This window comes from Trypanosoma brucei, chromosome 10 (assembly GCF_000002445.2).
Source record: "Trypanosoma brucei brucei TREU927 chromosome 10, whole genome shotgun sequence".
NCBI classification, from domain to species: domain Eukaryota; phylum Euglenozoa; class Kinetoplastea; order Trypanosomatida; family Trypanosomatidae; genus Trypanosoma; species Trypanosoma brucei.
Window position 1 is genome coordinate 3849035 of NC_007283.1, and position 21914 is coordinate 3870948.

Below are 21914 nucleotides of genomic sequence, written 5' to 3' on the forward strand. Positions count from 1 at the left end.
CATCCCCGTGCCGCTTAACCCCGTTAAGAGAGGGAGAGTTGGCACACACGCACACAGCGAACACTGATTTTGCTGTTGTCAATAGAAAGTTATGTGTACGCATCTGTACGCACATTGATTCTGCAAAGGCCTTCGCAGATTACAATTCTGCTGCCGGGCTTGCTGCTTCATCACTGTCGGCGCTTTCAACATATTTGAACATGAAATGCTGTGATATTCTCATCAAACTGATGGCAGTTTTTTTTTTTCACTCAATCTTTATTTCGTGATTTGAGAAATTCTGTGCTTAGGAAGGATAAAGGAAGGGAATATACATAAATAAAGTAATATATAATATATTACTTTCCTCAGGCATAAAATGTTTGGACGACGCGTTTACGCCAGTGCGGCAGTTCCCCGCCGTATGTGGCCGGCACTTCACATTCAGAGCAGTAGCCAAGCACTGCGTATCCTTCCTTCACTCGCACCACTTCACCCGACTATAACTCGGCATGTTGCACTTGTGTCCGCCCCGCTCACAAGCCTCTCCGCGGTCGGTTTGTGTGAATCCTCAACGGAGTTATGCAAAGATACAACGCAGTCGCAGGGCTGTGTCGTCCTGTCGCTCATCTCAGCCTCGTGGTGCCAACCGCACAATTTTCTCCCTCCATTTGTGGCAGAGTGCACAGGGGTAAAGAAAGTGCTTCACTGAAAAGCTTCTTCTCATTATAAAAGAGGGGGGCTGAAGGTGAAGGGCCCCCCCCCCCAACAGGGAGGTTTGAAGGGATGAGATGCTTGGATCGCCTACATGTCGTTCGTGTTGATCGGCTATTCTTCACAGCTGCATCATGTCCTCGCTTCACTTTCATTTCAACGGACGGTGGGGCTTTCCTCCCCGTGCATGCGCTCCCCTCACCACTCCGTCGCGGGTGTGCGCTCACAAAGCACACAAGTTTGTAATGTGTGCTTGTGTACATACGCACGTGCGTGTGCCCGCGCTCTTATCGCAGCAGTAGTAAATTTAAGTGGCCAACAAAAGTGATACTAAAACTACAAAAACAGTCGTTTGGGAGTAAAAATGTCTTGGTATGAGTGGGCCCGGACTGTGTGGCCCAACCAGAAAAACTTTTGGCATTTTCTCGCCCATGAGCCCACGCCCGAAGGGGTGAGGAAAATTCATTACATACATTTATGCATACACATCTTACCCCCTCCCATTGTGGATGTTACATTCCTCTTCTTTTCAACGGGCGGCCCAATCCCTTAACGAAGCCGCCTTCTCACCTCGTGAAGAGCATCATTTGAGGGCTAGCGTGTACGTATACCTTCTTTCCGTATTTGCTACCCGCGCTTATGGTTTTTGTAACGGTGAAAGAAAAGGCAACTAATATAATTGCTTGCATATATTCACATATATATATATATATATATATATATATATATATATAATACGCACAGCATTAACTGCTGCTATTGCCTCATAAACTTTCGAGAAGTGCAACCTCAGCGTACAATTCCGTGCAGGTGTGTGAATTGGTGAGGGGAGAGTGCTGTTGGGTATGTCAGACGACGAGCACAAACGACACCCGCACGCACAACGTTCCCGCCATTCAACAGCGTCGCCAGGCATGATCGGTCATGATGGAAACTTCATGGAGAGCTTCAAAGACATGCTGGGCGATATATATGCCCCGCTGAAGACAGGTCTGAAGTTGGAGCACGTAATTTATAATGCATGTTATATGCTTCTCATGTTATATGGTTTCTTTGATGTTGCAGATGCGTCAAAGCAGTGGGCGTCAGAATTCTACATTGAGCCACCGCGTTGGAGCATACTAACCATAACCTCTCTGGGTTCCACCGGCTATAACGGGACTGGGGACGCGCAATGGACTTCCATCGACAGGGGGTTTGGTCTCCTCCTCTCTGCGCTGGCGTTATTCGTTATCGGGGCCCGTGGTGTCCGCAGTGTTTTCCATGGGGAAAATGGCGTGAAGGCGCTCCAGCGGTACTACTTGTTCGCCGGATTCCTCTTCACAGCCTTCTTGCACGGGCCCATGTTCTGGCTGCCGATTACCATAATTGCACTTAACTACGTCTTCATTATAATCTTGCTGAAGATCAAGATGCCTCACTGGGTGCACATGGCAGTTATGTGGACGGCAGTGGTGTCGCTGATGCTTAGTGTGGGATACTATGGAGGTCGGTTGATCATTGGTCCGAGGAGACTTGGCTTTTGGGGAGGCATGGCCAGCTGGGTTCCCACGTTTAACATGTCTATCCTTCGCATGATTTCGTTTAACACAGATCTGTATGAAGCGATACACGCGAGCGCTCCTGCGCGGGCAACAACTACGAGGAAACACGATAACGGTTGCTTGGATTGTGCACGACTACGTGACAAACACCCGGAAAAAGAAGTAACTGCCGTGCGGTGTTACAAGTTTCGTTCAGAATACCCCCGCAATGTCAATGAGTACAATCTGCTGAGCTACATGGCGTACATGCTCTACCCGCCGCTGTACATCGGTGGGCCCATGTCTTCCTTCAATGCGTTTGCTTCACACTGCCAATATTCTACTGTTGCCATGACGAGGTCGCAGTTGATCGTTTACGGAATATTCATTATTATTCTATACGTTACTCAGGTGAGCATGCTACACTTTGTGTACCTGAGTGCTCTGCGGCAAAGGGGCGATCTCGTCATGAAACTGAGCACAACGCAAGCTGCTTTCATGCTGTACTATTCCTTGGCCTTCCTTTGGCTGAAGTTCTCCTTGGTTTGGAAGACGGGTCGCTTGGCTGCTGTTGCGGACGGGGTTGATGTGCCAGAGGACATGCGGCGCGCCTACAGCAACACGTTAAGTGTGCGAGACTTCTGGCGTGATTGGCATGCCTCATTTAATGTGTGGGTTGTGCGCTACATGTACATTCCCATGGGGGGAAATAGACGGAAGTATTTCAGCATCCTTCCCATATTCTTCTTCATTGCGGTATGGCATGATTTGGAACTCCACCTTATTGAGTGGGCGGTATGGATTATTGCCTTCTTTTTAGTTGAGCTTTTTGTTGGGTATCTATGGGGCCTGCCGTTATTTGCGCCGGTACGACACTCAAAGTACGAGCGCCTGCTAAGAAGTCTTGCTGGAATGGTCAGTGTTTTTGGACTTACAATCACGAACATGATCGGCTTCGCTACCGTGGCAGCACCTCACGGAGGTTCATTGACAGCGCAGATTATTCTGCATATCCTTGGGACTCTTAACTTAACTCTATTCTTCTTCTTTTTACTATTTTTCTTTTTGCTCTCTGCCACGGGTGTTTTGCTTCGTGATGAAGAAGCAAATCAAATAAAGCAGCTCAAGGAAAGGTACGGTATAGTTCGTTGAGCTGCTTTATTTGATTGGAAACTGAGAGCTGATTGCGCTTCAGTAGTTGCACATTCCTTGTGTGTTCGCGCAACACATGAACCGTAAGATGTCAGACGTCTTGTGTGAAGTTTTTATACTTCATTTCTGAAAATCGTATAGTCATTTATCCTCTATCTCATCATTATTCTTTCCCTTCCTCTTTTGTTGCCGTTACTTAAATGGCTTGTTTGATTGTGTGTTTGTTTTCTTCTCGCTTAACCGTTGAATTCTATATACTTTGTTAATATTTTTTAAAAAAAAAAAAGGAAAAGGAAAGAAAAAAGGAAAACGGAATAAATGCACGGTGTGGGGGCATAATGAATTCCACAGAATGAAAAAAAAGGGGGGAAAGTAACTTGTAGGCAAGAAGCGGATCAAAATATCCGTAAAGGCGGTGGAATGAAAACAAGTAAAATAGAGGGCGTACGAAACGCTTTAAAAAGATAAATAAATAAATAATGGCGGTGTAGTCGAATATATTTAACGATTATGACAAAGAGGGAAAAAAGAAAAAGAAAAAGGTAAGAGAAGGGCAGTCGGATTGTAGGGGTGTTTGTATGCACTACCCGACTCCGCTTTTGCGGCATAGTGATGATGACAGATGCGGGCAAGTATCTAAGTAAAATTAGTTCAGTCATCAATTTGCTCCTCTACTACCGCTCTTCGTCTGATTCCTATTTTCGCTATGTGTTGTCATTTTCTTTTTTTTCTTTGTTTGCTTGTCTTTCTATCAGTGTTTTTTGTTTCTTTTTCTTTTTTATTTTTGTTTTTTCTCTTGATTTATCTCTTTTTTTAATCTTCACATTTCATTACTCGAAGTTGATTGAATGGAATTAACACATGGAATTGCAGCAAAAAGCAGAACACGGAATTGGATAAAAATGGATTAGGCGAAACGCTTCACAAATGCTATTTGCATTTTGGCTCATACCAGACCGGGTAACCACCGCTACCGTCATCAACACTGCTGCCGCTGCTGCTGCTGAATCCTGAGTGAAGGTGCCAAAAAAAAAAAAAAAGAGAAAAGAGAAGAGAAGAAAAGAAAAATCAAACAAAAGAAAAAAATAGCACGGCAACATTTTCTCACCGCGACGAAGTCACCCAACAGCGCTTAAGACAAACAGCCAGTGGAAGATGTATTAAGTGTAATCGTACCGCTCCATTATTTTACGGTGCTGTTTTATTCCTTTCATTCTTTTCTTCGCCCCTTTGCTAGGCAGTGAAACGGGAATATACATATATGTGTGTATGTGTGTGTGTTTTTACTGTTGGTGCTTAGGCTGCTTTCTTTTCTTTTTATTTCTTCTTTTTTTGTTTTGCTTCCTATCTTCATGTCACTACAACCACTCTCCAAAAAAATAAAAACAACAACAACAACACAATCCCAAGAAATCGACAGAGAAGGGGCTCAACCACAGTTCCACTCGCGCGTTGCTTTTTTACTCATTACTTTCCTCAGGCATAAAATGTTTGGACGACGCGTTTACGCCAGTGCGGCAGTTCCCCGCCGTATGTGGCCGGCACTTCACATTCAGAGCAGTAGCCAAGCACTGCGTATCCTTCCTTCACTCGCACCACTTCACCCGACTATAACTCGGCATGTTGCACTTGTGTCCGCCCCGCTCACAAGCCTCTCCGCGGTCGGTTTGTGTGAATCCTCAACGGCGCTGGAACCTTTACAAGGCGATGGCAGGGGATTCCTCGTCTCACATGCAGGCGGTTGGTACAATTGCGCACGCGCGTTGCTCACAAATGTCAGTACGGCTCCTATGAGGACTATAATTTGGAAACTACACAATAAAGCGCAAGCCCCGTGGTCGCTACCGCGCCTTCAAACTACCCGAGAATAAAGCGTCCGAAAAATAGGGCCGATGGGGGGGAGGGAGACGGAATAATCATGTAAGTGGAGAACAAGAATATATATATATATATATATATATATATATATATATATATGAGCCCGGTGAAAATAATGGAGGGGAGATGAAATAACTGGGACAGAGTGGCTGGGAGCATCAATAACTATCGTATGCTATTTTGTGTTCACAGAAGGAAACATAATTAATAATTTGATTTGTGTTTACATTTCATTCTCTGGTTGCGTAGGGACATGCGTGCACTCAATTTTAGTGTGCGCGCTTTCCCACGTTAAAAACCAAAGTTTAACACCAAAGTGAAACGCCGGCGCCAGGAAACCAAAGAGTGAAAAAGGGAAAGGAACGAATATGTTGGATGCGTGAAAGAAAAGAGTTGGAAAAGCTCTTAGTGTAAGTCGAATATTTCCCGTGGTGAGTGTACGCGTTGGCCTGCTCTCCGTATGAAGAGAAGGGAATTAAACAAAATGTATCGCACAGGGTTTTATACCCACGCTAACTGTATGAAGGGAAAATGTGCAGAGAGGAGAGAAGAGGAGGAAAAGAAAGGAAGTGATACACGACCTTCCACCAATTCTGTTGTCCGTCCCAAACGTCGTTTTCTTGACCCACTCTTTTCTTTTGTGACTTTGTCATCTTCACCCGTCCACTTTCTTTGTGTGTGTGTGTGTGTGTGTGTGTGTGTGTGTGTGTTTCCTTTCAACCTATGGCTTGGGGTTCATACCGGCAAGGCTTGTTGATGGTGACGAGACCGTTTGTAAGCATTCCTTGTCTCCGAACGGTTTTTTTTTGCATCTATTGTCCATACTGAAGTTGCAAGCGCAAGGCTGCACATGAAGAAGCTTGCACGGAAAGAAAAAAAAAGTAAAATGCTTCCCAACTTAGCTAACCGTTATCGTATTTATCGCTCATTCCCCGCTGTAAGCTACGCAATTCGCAACATATCCTCCTCCTTTTGGGTACACCCACCGAAAGAAGGGGAAAAAAACACTTTGCATTCGACGCAAGGGGCTGAAGAAAGTGAGTCACAGATACCTGAAAAGCAACCAGCAGAATATACAAAAATAAAGGGGAAGTGAGCCAGCGGTCTCAGTGTTGACGGTACGAAGACCCTGCAGCAAACCCACCCCGTATGCCGGTTGGCGTACATGTTGGATCATTTTACCATTATTGTTATTATTGTTATTATTTTTTCTTCTATTTTGTTCTTTCTCTTAAACTTCGAACAATGCGGTTTTGTTGGTGCCGTTGTTAGAAAATAGGGGCGACAAAATGTTATGGAGCACACCGCCACAGTCCGAAAGGGTACCGCAGGTTTCGACGACGATGGAGGAGCTCGCCAGCACCAGCAGTACACTCGAGCAACTTCAGAGTTTCTTCGTTCTTCACACATTTGATACGTCAGGGCCATTCTCAGACCTTTTCTCCGTGCTCCTCTCATGCTGCAAACATTTGGTGGATTCAAGCGTAAGTCAAAACACTGTCATATGCGGACAAGCGCGTGAAATTGAGCGTTTGGCGCGTGAGGTTGAAGAACTTCGCGGCACACTTGTCTCTCAGCAGAGCTACTTTCAGGATCTGGAGAGTCGTAGATTAGCACACTCAGTGGCTTCAGCAGAGGAAGCGCAAGGAATCAACGCGGAAGTAGTGGGAAGACGCCTCAACAAACTTGATGAAGCCGTTCATGCCGTACAAAAGACTGTAGAGGAATACCGTCACCCCTGTACGGGAGGAGTAAATGAGGAACGAGGGATGTGGGAACGCGTTAACCGGTTGGAGGTGGATTTGGAAAGTCTCAAAGAAAGGGTTTCATCCACCACTGAAAATATTAGGGCAGAAGTGGCGACAATTGGCAACGCAGTGAGTTCGATCAAAACATCGAGTGCCCCAGACTACATCCTAGCATCTCAATCTTACACTGATGCGAAGATGGCAAATGTGAGGGAAGAGATTCTCATGGCCAAGCAATCGAAGACGAGCACCGCCGACGATAGCAAGCTTTACACGGGCACGTCACCTCCACAAAACTGGAAGAGTGACACAGAGTGTGTGATGAACAGGAGCACACGAAGTTTAGAAAGCGGGGACCCCAACGAGAAATGTGGCCGGGCGGGTTATCGGCCCTGTGGTACGGAAGTTTGGGAAAATATTCCTGCGCGGCTTGACGAGTTGGAGAGCCGCTTAGAAGTACTGGAAGTGTATGCCCCCCACCACTCTGCCATGGCCGCGCGCCCACCTCTGCTTGGTGTTGAGCTGCGGGACGAACGTGGTGGTGGTGTACGGGTACATGAAGTTTTTAGTGGGTTTGCCGCGCATGCCGCTGGTGTGCTACCCGGTGATGTGGTGGTGGCGCTCAACGCCCGTAATGTAAACACACGAGCCGAGATGTACGCCCTTATTGCAGAACTTACGCAGGAAAATGAGGTGAAGCGGCGTCTTCTGATGCAAATGTACTATGAAGAACATTCTGGTACTTGTAGAAATGAGGAAGCAAAGGAGGGATGTTGCTTCCTTCAAGCGCCCAATAGCGCCGCAGTTAGTGGAAGGTGGTTTGGTAGCGGTTCAGGCACGGCTGGTGCGGGTAACGTTAGGACAATGAACAAAGCGGAACTGACCGCAGGTATGGCAAGGAGATGGGACCTTCCTAAGCTCCAGTTTGCGCTTCATCTGAAGCGGGGTGTTTTTTTGCATGAAGTAGTGGTAATTTGTGAACGTGCGTCGGGTTCTTGATAGCGGGGGTGGAGAGCGATACGCGTGATTCAGCCACCCTGTGTCACCCAGAGTGAGGTTAATGGCCGCGAAACTCAAAAATGAGCCAAGAGGTTGTACTGTAGAAAGACTTGTTTTCAAGGAACACCACGTCAATTCATGTATCAACACCATTGGGTGTATGTATGTGCATATGTTTTCCGTTAATGTTGTCCACTTGCACTCGTGCAACTTGAAGCTGCCCTCCGAGCGAACAAGGTCGTTGTAACACGCTCCGTTGGGGAATGTGCCGCAGGTGTACTTATTTATGTTATTTTTCTCCGTTCGAGTTTGTACCCGTTTTCGATTATTTGGTATTGTTGCATTTGGTGTTGTTCCCCTCCGTGGATGGGCAACATGCAGGGCCGGGACTGCAAGGAGTCTTTATTGTTTGTTGCATTTTATCTGTCTCAGCAGCCGCCGTCACGCGTGCCTTTTCGTTGCTGTTGCTGTTTCAATGAGATTGATCTTCCATTCGTAGCAGAGTGCATCACTTCAAACGGGGATGCAGGTGATTGAAGTGGAATATAGCGCATGGCAAACGATTCTCCTCCTACCCTACTTTGCTACCTAATGACACATATATTTTAATATATACATGTGTGTAACATTCAGACATTAGGTTTAAATGCGGCGACGGCTCCATAACGTAGTCACAAGCATAACTTCCCGGGTTGGTAACCCCCATGATGACGGTAGGGGTGCTCGTCATCTGAGCCACGGCCACAGCCATAGTCATGGTCATGGTCATTCTCACACACTGGAAGACACCGTGCAGGGGAAGCAATTACGGTTGTGTCAAATTGCCACAGCAGTTGGTGGAGCAACGAATATCTTCTTTTCCACAACGAAAATTTGGTTCGGCCTTAGCGGTGGGTCTGTGGCGCTTGTCGCAGATGGCTTCCATGCCCTGGTGGACCTTCTAGCGGATGTTGTCTCTTACATGGCGCTTACGGTCTCCACTAAGCGATTACCGCGTTGTCGATTTCCATTCGGCATTGGTCGCACCGAAACCGCAGGTGCAGTTATCGTCGCTAGCATGCTGCTCTTCGGCGCTGTGACGCTTCTTTTCACTTCAATGCAAGAGTGTACTCGAGAGCTTCTGAAATTGATAAACCCCAATGGCGAGTCTTCGGCCGCCTCTACGGGAGCGCACAGTCACAACGAGCATGTCCCCAACCACCATCAGCACCACGGGAACGCCATGGGTGGCCACCCCCACGAGCATGCACACCACAGTCACTCACATTACCAGGTAGCGCAGACGGATGAAATGGGGCGTGTGACGATAATGTGGACGATGGTGGCATTAGCTGCTGCTTCTGTCGTTTGCAAAGAGGCTCTCTTCCGCTGGACAAAACGTGTGGGAGAGCGAGCAGGGTCACGAGTTGTCGTGGCAAACGCATACCACCACCGGGCCGATGCATGGTCCGGCGCCATCGCCCTGGTGGGTGTAGCCGGGCAATGCATTGGAATGCCGGGGATCGACGGTCTGGCAGGACTCTTTGTTTCCGCCAGCATTTGCCAAATCGGTTACGCTTTAATGCGCGACAGTGTGTTGGAGTTCTTCGACTTCCAGCGTGCAGAGGAGGTGGCAGCAGTGCGCCGGGTGCTACAAGATTACAACAAGTTGCATCTTGTCAATGTTTTTCTTATTCGGCACGGGCACTCATACGCCCTTCACGTCACACTGCTCACGGAAATGGACACCGCCGCGATGGTACTCGCCAGAACCTCCAATGAGCTGACAACACTTGCGCAAAGGAGTGTTCGAGTGGCCGACACCTTCACAACTATAGCCCCATGCGACCGCGGAAGTGAAGAATCTCTGAGCAACATACTGAGGCTTGTCGAAGAGTTTCACGGGTTGCAGCCCATTCCATTTGACTGGGGAACAAGGCGGATTTCCCTGCCACAGACAATAGATGAGGAGTGCATGAGAGATGTGAAATCTATTGCCGCTTTCTTCGAACTGGAAATAGACATCGTTGCGGGGGAAAACGATTTCAAAGGGACTGCTCATCCTTCAGTGGGTTGTTGTTGATTGAAAGGTATGTCTTTTTGTTCTATCGAAGATGACTTTACCGGATTACACATGAGTGCACTGAAGTTGTGTGGATGGCCCCCACTGAAAAGGAAGGGACGGATTTTTTTTTACACTAAGGAGTACCGTGGTAACCCTGATGAGAAAATAGTGCGTACCCATCTTGGAGAAGGGTGTTTCTCAGCGGCCATTATTTTCTGCTCGTTCCCTTTTTTCTAGTTTGTTATCTGGGTGCACGCTGACCTTCTGTATCGGCATTTATTGTCACCTTAACGAAAGTCGAAAACGCTGCAACAAGGTTGATGTGGGAACCACCGTAGCATCCCTTTTCCCTCGTTGCCCACATGCGGCTAGTAAGCCACAAACACAAACTTGTAATCATGTGTGTTCGAATATCTCTGGTTTATCACATCCCCCCTTTTTTTTTGCTTTCTTTTCTCCTCCCACACCAGGTCTTAAAGGGAACAGAAAACTCTTGCTCGGACGCCAACTAAAGTACGGAAGTAAAGGTAGCATCTCACCTGGGGATAGTGATTATTGACCCTGAGGAGGAAACAAAAAGAACGATGGACAATGACTTCACTGGAAACTTTGACATGGACGAGAATGACTTCTTCATAGATGAAGATGAGGGTGATATGGACTTCCTGCAGCGTGCAGCCGGCGCGTCAGGCGTATACGTAGACGCTGCACCGAAGGTGGTGATGGAGAATAATGAACAAATGAAAGGGGAATGTAGTGATCGAGTAGCGGAGGTAAACATACAGGAGCTATTTCCGAATGCGGATCCAGCCACTGTGCCACTAGTTGTAGGTATCATTGCCCAAGCGAAACTCGGTGTGGGCGTGGACCTACGGGCCTTGAGTTGTGCGACGAGAAATGTCGAGTTCACCCCGCGTGTCCGCTGCCCTGCAGCCACACTTCGACTTCACGAACCGAACGCTGTCGTTCAGGTCCGCACCTCTGGTCTTCTTGGCATCATCGGGTCCACCAGTGTTGGTGAGGCAAGGCAAGCAACGGAGCTTGCCGCCCGTATCATCCGCAAGGCGCTCAATCTCAACTTCTCCAGCGTCCAGTTTCGTGTCCGTTCCCTGATGGCACGCTTTGACCTCTGCCATCCTATACGACTAGACGAGCTGGCCAAGCATGAAGGAGTGTTCTGCAGCTATGAGCCAGACAGGTTTAGTGGGTGTATCGTGCGGCTTTCTGGAAGCTCGCGGGGTAATCAGTGGCAGGTTTGTTGCACTGTGTTTGTGACAGGAAAGGTGATTGTGCTTGGAGCGCGGAGCAGAGAGGAGTTGTTAGATGCCTTTTACACTGTTTTGCCTATCATTGCACAGTACGCAAAGAGGTAATGGAGTCTGACATTTTCGGCGTGATACGGTCGATTCATTCCGACTCCTTTCATCGGCCACAGGATGTTTAGGCCGTCCTGATGAGATAGAGGAAGAGAGTGGCAAATTCGGAGACAGTAGGCGCTCCACTTGACCTTACAGGCTCCCTCTCCCTTCCAATAATCTTTTTGTGCTCACCCTCTTCGTCGGAAGGTACGAACCAAAAGGTAGGGGAGGGTGGGATAGCAGCACATGAAACACGGTGGGACGGACCGATGTGTGATGCAAAGTGGCCACTCTGTTCAAGTGAAGTTTTTTCCTCGTGAAGTTTTTGTGTCACGGCTTTGTAGTGCGTATAATGCGGTCTCTTCGTTACTCTTGCGATGTTGTTTCTAGTGATGTCGCCACGCTCGCTCCCTTCTATTAAGTTACGCTCACTCTTACTAGTAGCCCGTGTAAAGAGTATAAACAACGCTATCATCAGGGAAAGGGGGGAAAAGGGAAAAGCTACTGGGAGGTTAAGGAAGAAGGGCATACAACAAATATAACGAAAAGTAAAACAGGAAGACGGTGGTTCCAAGCACGTAGGGACAAAGATGTCTACGTGGGAGCAGGCAGTGGAGGAGGCTGACAAAGCCTTCGCAAAGCGTGACTGCAAAGCCGTTTGTGAGATCATTGAAAAGGCCGAGAGCGATGGCACTTGTCACGTACAACTTATGTGGCGTAGGGCCCGAGCGTTGCACACGTTGGGCGACGAGTCCCTGGACAAATCTGAGAAGGAACGGTACGCGCGTGATGCGGCGGTTGCAGCTGAGAGGGCAGTGGAGGAAGACCCGACATCTGCGGAAGCCAATCTGTGGAAAGCCATTTGCATCGGCATACTGTGCGACTACCTTACGACTAAGGAGAGGATGTCCAACGTTTATGTCATTCGTGACCATCTGCTCAGGTCGTTGGAGCTAAAGAGCGATAACCCCGATGCACTTCATGGCATGGGGATGTGGAGTTTGAGTCTCCTTCAGATAAGCTGGTTTGAGCGCAGTGCGGCCAGTCTACTCTTCGGAAGCCTTCCAACAGTTTCGCATGAGGAGTGTCTCAAGTATTTTCTCGCTTCCCATGAACTGAGGCCCTCTATTCGTAATTGCCTTGCGCTGGGCAATCTGTTCCGGTACCAAGGAAACTGGACTGAGGCAAAGACCTGGTACCAGAAAGCGCTTGACATTCCAGCGGAAACACACGCGCATAAGCAAAAGCAGGACGAGGCAGTGCAACTCCTCAACTCGTGTTGAGCAAAGGTATACTTAAGTGTGCAAGATGTGGAGGCGCACATCTTCATTCCCTCTCACCATTCATATTTTTATCCAGTTTGTTTGTGTGATTCCTCTCCCACTATTTTTGTTATTCATTTTTTCTTTACGTATAATGTCACGTTTCTCCTTACTTACACATGTGGCGAAGAAGGGGAGAGCAGTATTTACTTCATCGCTTTATCCGATACACGCATCTCATCTGAAGTTGTGCTAGGAAGACAGCAGCGGTGTCAGTGTCTGCACCGTAGTTTGTTTACATTTTTCGGGGCGCGGCAGAAAATGCGATTTGATCCCCTCCCGCACGCGCACGCCCAACGAAACATCCCAATCACTATAACATGTTTTACTTTGGTTTTCCTCTCATTTCAAAGAACCGGAGTGGGGAGAAAGGACTCCTCATCATATTTACTTAACCTTGTATTTTTCTTTACTCTGTATCCCATGGACACCTTTCTTCGCCACACCTTTCACCCTCCCTCTCTAGCAGACGTCTGGGCTCTACACCTCCCAATCGCACCGGGAGGTGCTTTTGCTCGTTCTCTTTAAATTCGATGCACATGTTTGTGTTTCTAATTCATTTGCTGCTGCACTGGGGAAGACTCGTCCCCTGTTTTGCTTCGATTGTCTCTTCCTCTTCACCGTCATTTGCATCGCGAGCTTGTTTCACCTCTTCCACTGCAATTAACGTTACATTGGCGGCATATGATGTGACCGCCCAAATAGTTTGAACGCGCGCATCATAGGGAACCGCCATGTGTACGTGCACCTGCTGTAACAAAGCAATACAATACTGCTGTTGTCGCACCTGTTCCCGCTGCTCAAAACCCCTCAACCGGCTACCACGAGGCCGTCATTGTAAAAGGTGTTGGCGTAGCGTGTGCTCAGCTTGCACGACTCGGTGCCGGTACGTCAATATGCTGGGGCCGCCTGAGGTAGTGTGTGATGGCTGCGCTGTCCCGCACAGCATTGCATTCCTCAACGAGAGAAAGAGAGGCACCCCGTTGTGGGGGCTCTATGTCCTCTGGGGCGCAACGGATGCACCGGCGGTATGCGTTACGCCGTCATGTGGCACCTACGCTTATACGACCTTGTGCCGTGCCTGCGGCCTACCCACCGTTTCCTCCAGGGCCCATGTAACCCGTAGCGTCCACGACACTCGGAAACCTTCTCCCCAAGTGACGGACGAATTAAGGTTCCTCGATGTGAGAGAATACCATGATCGTGAGGCTGTCGTCAATGGGTACAGTAGCGCTGATGTAGAAGAGACCTTTCGCTCATGCTTTCCCCGTGGGGAAGACGTTGCCGCTTTCCCCCATATTGGTAGCGCTTGTGAGGTACGGAACTTGTTGATGTCGCTGGTGGCTGCCGGCTTGGCTTACGAATACAACCGCGCGCCGAGTTTGACTCTCTCTCTCTCCGATTTTCCGTTTGCCTGTTTGCTGAAGTTGGTCCGCTATAACCGTCGCTACACCGTTCTAGAAGCACCCGGGAAAGTTAAGTTCATCTCATTCCCGGGGACACATAATCCCGAAACAGTGGCCGTGAGTTTGCGTCTTTCTCACGTTAAGAGGCAACGGTGGTTTTTCCACAAGGAAGGCGAGGCAGGAGCCAGCGCCTGCGCATCCTCCACTGACGTAATTGGTGACTGTAATTCCCGACCAGGTCTCCACCAACAAGTTGGCGGGTTACCCCTCCACTACCGCGTCCACGCCGGCTTCATTCGCGAGGCAGAAAACCTGGTCCCACAGATGGAAGAATTTGTTGGGGAGGCCATTCACCACGGATACAGACTTGTGTTTTCGGGGCACTCCCTAGGCGGCGCAGTCGCCACCCTGGTGGCATTACAATTGCTGCAAACCCATCCCGATCTCGCAAGGGACAGAGTCAGGTGCTTCACGTTTGGAGCCCCACTAGTTGGCGACCGTCAATTGACTGAGTTGGTGCAAAGGTTTGGTCTGACGCCTAATTTTCACCACATTGTACATCAATTAGATATTGTTCCCCGACTATTATGCACGTATGAATGGTTGCGCGGCTGTGTAGACGAGCTGGCGGGAAGGGCCACCTTGCTTTTTAGCTCAGTGAAAAGTTGGGTGGGACGGTTCTCTAGCGGTGAGGTCGATGAAGGCGGACATAGCGAAGAGGCGGACACGATCGAGAGCCGAATCAGGAATGGTGAAGGCGCAGTGAATGCGGAGAGCCCAGTTGAAGTAGAAGACGGTGATGAGCCGCATAGTTCAGCGAGTGGACCAAGGTATGCATGTTTTGGGAATTACCACTTCCTCAGCGACGACGGTACTAAGTTTTTCTCGACAGATAATCCCGAAGCGGCCTATCAAACGCTCAGAGGCAGTGGCAATGAAAAAGCGGCAGTGAGGAGTCACCGTGTCTTCGCGTACAACAGGGCCATATTCCTTCGTGTGTACACCAACGGACGATCCACCTAGGCCAGACGGGAATGAGCCGCGTCAACGAGGAGCAAATACCTTTTCCCGCATCCTCACCCCCCCCCCTCCCTTTCACAATTCAGAGTGAAGAAGTTGTGGGGTGGAGCGGGTACAAGGCATATGTTTTCGTGAAAAGTGGAGTGTTTAATTATCTGTTAGGAAGAGTCTTGGAATTGTATGGATGTGTCAAGAACTGGTGGAAATACAATTGAACTCCAGGAGGTGGTTTTCAGTATTCCGAAACACCCAGGAGGTAGTTTGGGTGCTCCACAACACCTGCATCGAAGCTGCCGACAGTGTCATAGGAAGATTAATTGGGGCTTTAACTCAGCCAAATCGCATCACAACGCCGTGGCAAACAAGGATTACGACAAATGTGGTGTTCTTAACTTTCCCTGTTCTCATTACGGACGGAGCTCCCCGCGCGGGAGCCCACAATGGAACGTTCTCCCGGAAAAAAAAAGTTTACATGTGTCCTGCCATTTAAAAGCCCTCCAGCGCGCGCGCATTTACCTCTGCTCGCTCCTATCGCCGTGGTACTGCTGCTTTATTTTAACACGCAGGGCTTAACGTACCACGCAAACACATCTTCTTTTGGGCGCTGAACGCGACAGGAGGAGAGTCGTTGCGCACGTTAAGGGGGAGGGGAGAATGAGGGGTGACAAACCTAATAGGAACTATGTTAGGAAGCAACACACTCCCACACGCTCGCATGGGCCGCCACGTGTGTCCACATTTTGGGGAGTCCAAATTGGAAAATTCCTCTTTATTACTCCCAAATCTAAGGGATGTATTACATTCTGCTGGTGAAGAAAAAAGGAAAATAAAAGTTTGTCACGCACTCTCTTCCTCAAGAAGTCCGGGTGTTGATAAGAGGACAACCGGCACTTTGAAAACCTATGCAAAGGCGGACGCTGATTGGCGTTGGTTTCTTAGGAGATAATGGCACCTTTAGGTGAGTACGTGGAGACCGCTCAAATGGAGGGGAAAGCAATTGTAATAACTATAGTCGAATTGAAATGTTTGCAAGCATTTGTTCCCTATAGGATTGTATCCCTCGGTTCAGGTTTGCAACGGCCGTACAGTTATCTGCTGTATTAGTTTAACGTCACAAGCTTCTCAGGTGACATTTAACCAGGGTCAGAAAGACAAACTGCAGTCGTGTCTTCACAGGGTTCGAAGTAGGCACATCATCTGTCGAATTAAGGTCCTGTTAACATGCAAATCTGAGGTATCTCATTTTTTGTATAGGGCATCCGAGCACCACATTCATATGTGTACGTGAATGGCGCGGTCACTCGAACAGCTGACCATCCTTTCTTTGCTACCGTGGAAATTACCACGGATTGGCTTGTGTGTCTTCTCGCGAGGGGACTTGCAGTATTTCTGCTGGTCGCTTACAGCTACCACGCAAATAGCGAACTAAACGGTCGGATTGAGGGCGAAGAATTAAGCCCCGCGTCACGACTTTGTGTTTCCCGCCTCTCTCTACATGGGATCACGACACTGCGCGGGCCACCCTCATACAGCGAAAGCGACTACTGTCAGAGCCTCCTCACAGCACAATTCACCACCAGACGTCATTTTGTTGCGTGACTCATGAACCTTCGGCGTCCACCCCACTGCCCCTTTGACCTACTCGATTAATCGGGGAGGCGTCGGTCGCATTTGACAGCAACACACCTCAGCTCATACGGAAGGGGGGAGCAGTGACTACCATACGTGAAGATGGGGAAGGTGTTGGTAAATACCTTCCGATAAGTGGGACCGTGTTTGTCATTGGCCTTTCCGTTCCAGATGTGAGGGAAATCGCGAGGAAACTTGAAGAACGCAACGATTTGCGTGTTATTGTTCTCTTCGGGGAATTTTCATTACTGTATGATCTGTTTACCACGGCCCTCAACAACACCGCAGGCGCCGCACGTCTTGTGTTTGCCACCAGCTTGCCACATTGGGGTGATACTGAAACCTCATCGAAGACTGCTCAACTGTTCCATGATGTTGAAAAAGACTCACGATTGTGGACACCCCTATCACTTCTGGCATTCGCAACCGGTCGATTGATGCGGGTAATACTTCTTCATGTAGAAGAAATGAGTCCAGACACGTTGGTAAATTTCTTCTATGCCGATTCTTCCATCATCTCTGATGACATGCGCTACGGCGTATTCGACGACACAAAATGCGACACCGCGGAGAAACTTCCGAAGAATGATTGTGCCTCAAACTATGGCGCAACGCAGGTATCCGTGTGGTCTATGGCCCGTGCCCTCAACGCCTCCATTCCTCCACTTGCAGATTGCTTTTCTTCCACTTGTATATATATATATATATGTATATATCTTCATCCATTAAATTCTCTGCTACCGTTTAAGTTTGGGTTGAGGCGAAAATGCCTTGGAGGCGAGGTGTGGAAATCATCCAGGCAAAGGGTTATACGGGGTTACCTTCCAGCGTGTCTGCCATCAGTGATCTGGGTAGTGAAGCGCGGGTTGCTGGTGTGTGTCCCCCGTTTCGTTACTGAATACGTCATGTCAGTCTTTCGGGGTTACGCAGCGTGTAGGAGGTAGGGGAGGAAGGCAACCCATAATGCACATGCGAAGAAGGTGAAGTGGTGTGGGAACATGTGTGCCGGCAAATGTCGTCAAGGGGCAAAATATTACAGGCATCGCCCACGGTCGATGAGACGCAAACTGGACCTTCAGTGTATGGGGAAAGTGATTACAAAGTGGCTCATGGGCATCGATAGCTTGCTCGGAAGCACGGGTCACGGATGGTGGCGTGTGTTCAGTTTGTCTCGAAACCGTGCGGTGCGGTGAGTGCGGACTTTACTGCACATGCCGTAAGTACTGATACTCTCCTCAGTTCGCGTTCCTCTCCCCTACCAAATCCCTTCCCCCTTTTGTCTCCACACGAACATAGTTTACTCGGTTAAACAGAAGACCATGTGCGTTGGCACCCGTGCTGCTGGTTTTGGCGGCAGTGCCGCAGACACATCCATCGTAGTCGGTCCAGCACGGAGGAGATCCTACTGCGGCCGCGCCCTTGTTGGAGCGGCGCCGTTGCCAGTCTTACTGCTTCTGTTGCTGTCGGTAATGTGTGTGAAAGCCGATATAGAGATCGAGGTTTTCTCTCTATTGCACCATCAGAAGATAGAGAAAAGGTTCGTTGAAGCGGTTAACGCTGGCTTCAACGCTTCCATGACCTCGCGCCGGTGGAAGACGGCACCCAGTGTGCACATCAAAGTCATGCATCCATTTACGCCCAGCGCGTCACCTGTTAGTGGCTTCCAACAGGCTGTGGAACGCAACAGGGGCAAACTCTTCGTTGTAGTTGGACCCCTGGGCGATTTCGGCACCGTCTCGTCGCTCATTACACTACTGGCAGAACAGGATGTGGTCGCCTTCGCGCCCCTAACTGGATCAAGTGGGGGTCGTGGGTGGAACCCTAATCTATACTTCACGCGTGCTTCTCCATCCGCAGAGCTACTGGCGCTCATCCGATACGCGTTGGGCCGGCTACGTACAATTCGATTGGGTTTCATGTACCTTCACAATGTCTTCTTCGGGGTGGAGGAATATGACGTCGCCCAGCGCATATTGCGTCGCATGGGTTATGGATTTTGCGGTGTTTTCACTTTAAGTAGCTCACTGACCGGGGTTGCGAGCACCAGACACTTCGATTCCGCTTGGAATACGTTTGTGGAAAGTCGTCCACAGGCTGTGATTGTGTTCGCTCCCCCCGTGGGGGATACGGCAAGGTTCATACGAAACCTGGTTGCTGACAGTCGCACGAGAAGTGCGTACGTGCTTGTTCCGTCGATGCTCCAGTTTGCCATTGAGAACATGTGGCGCGAGGCGCTGGCCTTTGCCGATAGCCCATTTGTGGATGGGCAAGTTGTGGTAACGGGAACCAACCCACTTGCAAGGGACACACAGTATCACGCTATCCGACGGTTTCAGAGAGACGTGAGGTCGTATCTAAAATCGAACCCGGGTGTAACGGTCTTCAATGCCTCGAGCAATTTCGATCACGATGACATAGATGGGCAGTTGTTGGTTTATGGATGGATCACTGGTGAGGTGTTAGCTCAGGCGTTGAGCGTGCCCGAGCGTCTGACTGACAGAAAAACATTTATGCAATCGTTGTATGACCAGCGGCGATACGTAATTGATGACCTTGTGATTGGAGACTATGGTGGTGAGTGCGCTGGTTGGGCAGCCGGTCAGGGAGCAATGTGCTGGTGCAACCAGGGGGGGAACACGGTGCACGTAAGGGTGATCAGTAGAGGCTACCGGCTGCTGGATGCACCCGATGGAATTATGATGTTTGACTCTTCTCACTGCTACCCTAGCGAGGTCGAAATGCAGGCTCCGTTCAATGGTGTGTCTGTTCTGATACCGGATAGACCAACCGCATTGCATGCTGCTGTAGAAATGGAAGAGGGCGCCTCTCTACTCGAAGTGAGGGAGCACAACCAAGACAGCAGGCTGTTTTTCGACACCATCGTCTCGCCTTTCAGCGGAGCCGCCGAGGAGTTGCAGCGGGAGTGGTCCACGAAGATCACCACGGCTGTGCTGGGTGTTGTGGATGAAGCAATGCTAAAAACACCCGGTGTCGCGTTCATTGACCCGGTGCCGCTCGCGCCGCGACTGAACAAAATGGAAAGGAATGTTATTCATCTCTCGCCAACCCTGGAACAGCAATTTTATGTGTGCACGTCGTATCTTTCGAGGAACGACAAAAAACGTCTGCATATCGTTATCCGCAGTATCGATGCGGCCGCAATCGAGGATGTTCTGAAGAAAACCCTTGCGACGTTCAGTGTGGAACCGCAGTCAGTGGTAGTGCTGGACGGCAACGCCACGGTAGAGGGCCACCTGCCTGACAGTGGGGATGTTTACGTCATCGGCCTCACGGCAGCTGATCCCGTAGTGATTGCGGCCCATCTCAATAGTCATGATAGTGCTCGTGTGTTCGTTCCATTTTTCGATGTAGTACTGCTTCATGAAGAATTTTTTAACGCGTTCGAAGGCGTCTCGAGTGCTGATCGCGTCCTCTTCGCCACTAACCTACCACATTGGGCGGACGAGATCACAGCGTCAGAGGTTGTACAGAAATTCTACACAGCGGAAAGAAATGCATCACGGCGAACGCCGCTCTCGCTTCTAGGATTTGCCACAGCGTATTTCATGCGGGTTATTATTTCCCCGATGAAGGCTATGAACGCAACTGCGCTTGTTGACTCCATTTTTGCTCAATCTGTAGTCAACGTCGGTGAGATGCGCTACGGCCCCTTCGCCGATGACGGTTGTTTTCTGAAAGGAGTGCCGCGTTTGACAGGTTGTGCCGTTAACTATGGCGCAACGCAGATATCCGTGTGGTCTATGGCCCGTGCCCTCAACGCCTCCATTCCTCCACTTACAAATCCCATGACACCGTCAATGAGGTACTTGGACCCGGACGCCGGTAAACTTTCACGGGGACAACTTGCTGGCGTAATCGCCAGTTCCATTCTCGTCGCACTGCTTCTTGTGGCTCTGACTACGGTGCTGCTGCATGTCTCGCGACACAACACCCGTGATAACAACAGCGCGCCAAAGGAGCCCACAGAGCCTGTGACAATTGTTTTCACAGATATTGAAAGCAGCACGGCACAGTGGGCTGCCCACCCCGATGTCATGGCTGATGCTGTCGCCGCACACCACAAGTTGATCCGCGCGCTGATCTCCCAGTACGAGTGTTACGAGGTGAAGACCGTTGGGGACTCGTTCATGATCGCGAGCCGAAGTGCGTTTATGGCGGTGCAACTTGTGCGGGATCTGCAGAGGGCGTTCCTTCGCCACGACTGGGGCGCGTCCGTGTTTGACGAGTATTATCGCAGTCTTGAGCAGGACCGTGCGTCAGAAAGTGAGGGATACGTGCCGCCAACCGCACGCCTGGACCCCGACGTGTACCGAAAGTTGTGGAATGGCCTCCGAGTGCGAGTTGGTGTGCACACCGGATTGTGTGACATTCGCCACGATGAGGTGACAAAGGGTTACGACTACTATGGTCATACGTCGAACATGGCTGCCCGCACAGAGAGCGCTGCGAATGGTGGACAGATATTGCTGACACGTGCAACATACCTTTCGCTAAGCACAGCAGAGCGTGAGCAACTTGACGTCACTGCGCTGGGCGCCGTCCCACTGCGTGGCGTTCCCGATCCGGTCGAAATGTACCAAGTTGATGCTGTGGTCGGTCGGTCCTTCGCTGCACTGCGCCTCGACGGGGAAGTCGATCTGGTCGCTGAAAGTGAATTAGCTGTTTGCCACGCCAGTGACACCAGTTCAGCTACTACTGCCCTGGATGAATCATCGCAGATCATCACCAGCTGCTTTGAGACGCTGCTTGGCGCATTCACTCCTTCCAAGCGGCGAGACCTGCTGTTGCCTATCTGCGAGCGTTGGCGTGTGACGTTGCCACAGAAAACCAAGTCCGTGTGGGATGATAACGACTGTCAGGAGGTTATGCGGCGTATAGCAACAAAAGTGGGCCGTGTGGTGGACTTCCATGTTGTGGATGACGGCGGTTGCTCGACGGAAACAGTAAGCAGTGCATCGGTGATTATTATATCTAATCATGTGGAGGATTTCACCGCGCATCAAACTTAGCTGGTATGCTCTTCTGTGGGTACATGTGTGGCTTTCACTTCCCGTGTGGCAGTTCTTTTCTGAACTCCGTTTTGCTGTCCTCTTTTTTTTTTTTTTTTTGAGCATCTTTTTC

General features: G+C 49.6%; 10 protein-coding genes and 1 pseudogene across 10 annotated transcripts, besides 9 other annotated features; all 11 read left to right on the forward strand.

Moving 5' to 3' along the window:
• Positions 1 to 358: 358 nt before the first annotated feature.
• Tb10.61.0395 (hypothetical protein, conserved) lies at positions 359 to 691 on the forward strand (the record flags this gene model as incomplete). Its single annotated transcript, XM_822967.1, has 1 exon — positions 359 to 691. One exon carries the CDS (start codon positions 359 to 361, stop codon positions 689 to 691), a length of 333 nt encoding a protein of 110 aa, XP_828060.1.
• A 689-nt stretch (positions 692 to 1380) lies between these two features.
• Positions 1381 to 1427: a microsatellite.
• Positions 1428 to 1538: 111 nt separating this feature from the next.
• On the forward strand, positions 1539 to 3368 carry Tb10.61.0380 (glycerol uptake protein, putative; the record flags this gene model as incomplete). The annotated part of the gene is made up of 1 exon (XM_822968.1): positions 1539 to 3368. The coding sequence occupies one exon, from the start codon at positions 1539 to 1541 to the stop codon at positions 3366 to 3368; it is 1830 nt and encodes a 609-aa protein (XP_828061.1).
• Positions 3369 to 3642: 274 nt separating this feature from the next.
• Positions 3643 to 3678: a sequence feature (A-rich).
• Positions 3679 to 4085: 407 nt separating this feature from the next.
• Positions 4086 to 4183: a sequence feature (T-rich).
• Positions 4184 to 4393: 210 nt separating this feature from the next.
• Positions 4394 to 4454: a sequence feature (A-rich).
• Positions 4455 to 4673: 219 nt separating this feature from the next.
• Positions 4674 to 4719: a sequence feature (T-rich).
• A 1-nt stretch (position 4720) lies between these two features.
• Tb10.61.0370 (hypothetical protein, conserved) lies at positions 4721 to 5239 on the forward strand (the record flags this gene model as incomplete). Its single annotated transcript, XM_822969.1, has 1 exon — positions 4721 to 5239. The coding sequence occupies one exon, from the start codon at positions 4721 to 4723 to the stop codon at positions 5237 to 5239; it is 519 nt and encodes a 172-aa protein (XP_828062.1).
• A 66-nt stretch (positions 5240 to 5305) lies between these two features.
• Positions 5306 to 5345: a microsatellite.
• Positions 5346 to 5919: 574 nt separating this feature from the next.
• Positions 5920 to 5956: a microsatellite.
• A 462-nt stretch (positions 5957 to 6418) lies between these two features.
• Positions 6419 to 6479: a microsatellite.
• A 56-nt stretch (positions 6480 to 6535) lies between these two features.
• On the forward strand, positions 6536 to 7993 carry Tb10.61.0360 (hypothetical protein, conserved; the record flags this gene model as incomplete). The annotated part of the gene is made up of 1 exon (XM_822970.1): positions 6536 to 7993. One exon carries the CDS (start codon positions 6536 to 6538, stop codon positions 7991 to 7993), a length of 1458 nt encoding a protein of 485 aa, XP_828063.1.
• A 961-nt stretch (positions 7994 to 8954) lies between these two features.
• Tb10.61.0340 (cation transporter, putative) lies at positions 8955 to 10055 on the forward strand (the record flags this gene model as incomplete). Its single annotated transcript, XM_822971.1, has 1 exon — positions 8955 to 10055. One exon carries the CDS (start codon positions 8955 to 8957, stop codon positions 10053 to 10055), a length of 1101 nt encoding a protein of 366 aa, XP_828064.1.
• A 566-nt stretch (positions 10056 to 10621) lies between these two features.
• On the forward strand, positions 10622 to 11410 carry Tb10.61.0330 (transcription initiation factor TFIID-like protein; the record flags this gene model as incomplete). The annotated part of the gene is made up of 1 exon (XM_822972.1): positions 10622 to 11410. The coding sequence occupies one exon, from the start codon at positions 10622 to 10624 to the stop codon at positions 11408 to 11410; it is 789 nt and encodes a 262-aa protein (XP_828065.1).
• Positions 11411 to 11985: 575 nt separating this feature from the next.
• Tb10.61.0320 (hypothetical protein, conserved) lies at positions 11986 to 12678 on the forward strand (the record flags this gene model as incomplete). The annotated part of the gene is made up of 1 exon (XM_822973.1): positions 11986 to 12678. One exon carries the CDS (start codon positions 11986 to 11988, stop codon positions 12676 to 12678), a length of 693 nt encoding a protein of 230 aa, XP_828066.1.
• A 773-nt stretch (positions 12679 to 13451) lies between these two features.
• On the forward strand, positions 13452 to 15146 carry Tb10.61.0300 (class 3 lipase, putative; the record flags this gene model as incomplete). Its single annotated transcript, XM_822974.1, has 1 exon — positions 13452 to 15146. The coding sequence occupies one exon, from the start codon at positions 13452 to 13454 to the stop codon at positions 15144 to 15146; it is 1695 nt and encodes a 564-aa protein (XP_828067.1).
• Positions 15147 to 15323: 177 nt separating this feature from the next.
• On the forward strand, positions 15324 to 15716 carry Tb10.229.90 (hypothetical protein; the record flags this gene model as incomplete). The annotated part of the gene is made up of 1 exon (XM_822975.1): positions 15324 to 15716. The coding sequence occupies one exon, from the start codon at positions 15324 to 15326 to the stop codon at positions 15714 to 15716; it is 393 nt and encodes a 130-aa protein (XP_828068.1).
• Positions 15717 to 16795: 1079 nt separating this feature from the next.
• Tb10.61.0290 lies at positions 16796 to 17716 on the forward strand (annotated as a pseudogene).
• Positions 17464 to 17488: a microsatellite.
• Positions 17717 to 18091: 375 nt separating the features above from the next.
• On the forward strand, positions 18092 to 21802 carry Tb10.61.0280 (receptor-type adenylate cyclase GRESAG 4, putative; the record flags this gene model as incomplete). The annotated part of the gene is made up of 1 exon (XM_822976.1): positions 18092 to 21802. One exon carries the CDS (start codon positions 18092 to 18094, stop codon positions 21800 to 21802), a length of 3711 nt encoding a protein of 1236 aa, XP_828069.1.
• Between the last annotated feature and the right edge of the window lie 112 nt (positions 21803 to 21914).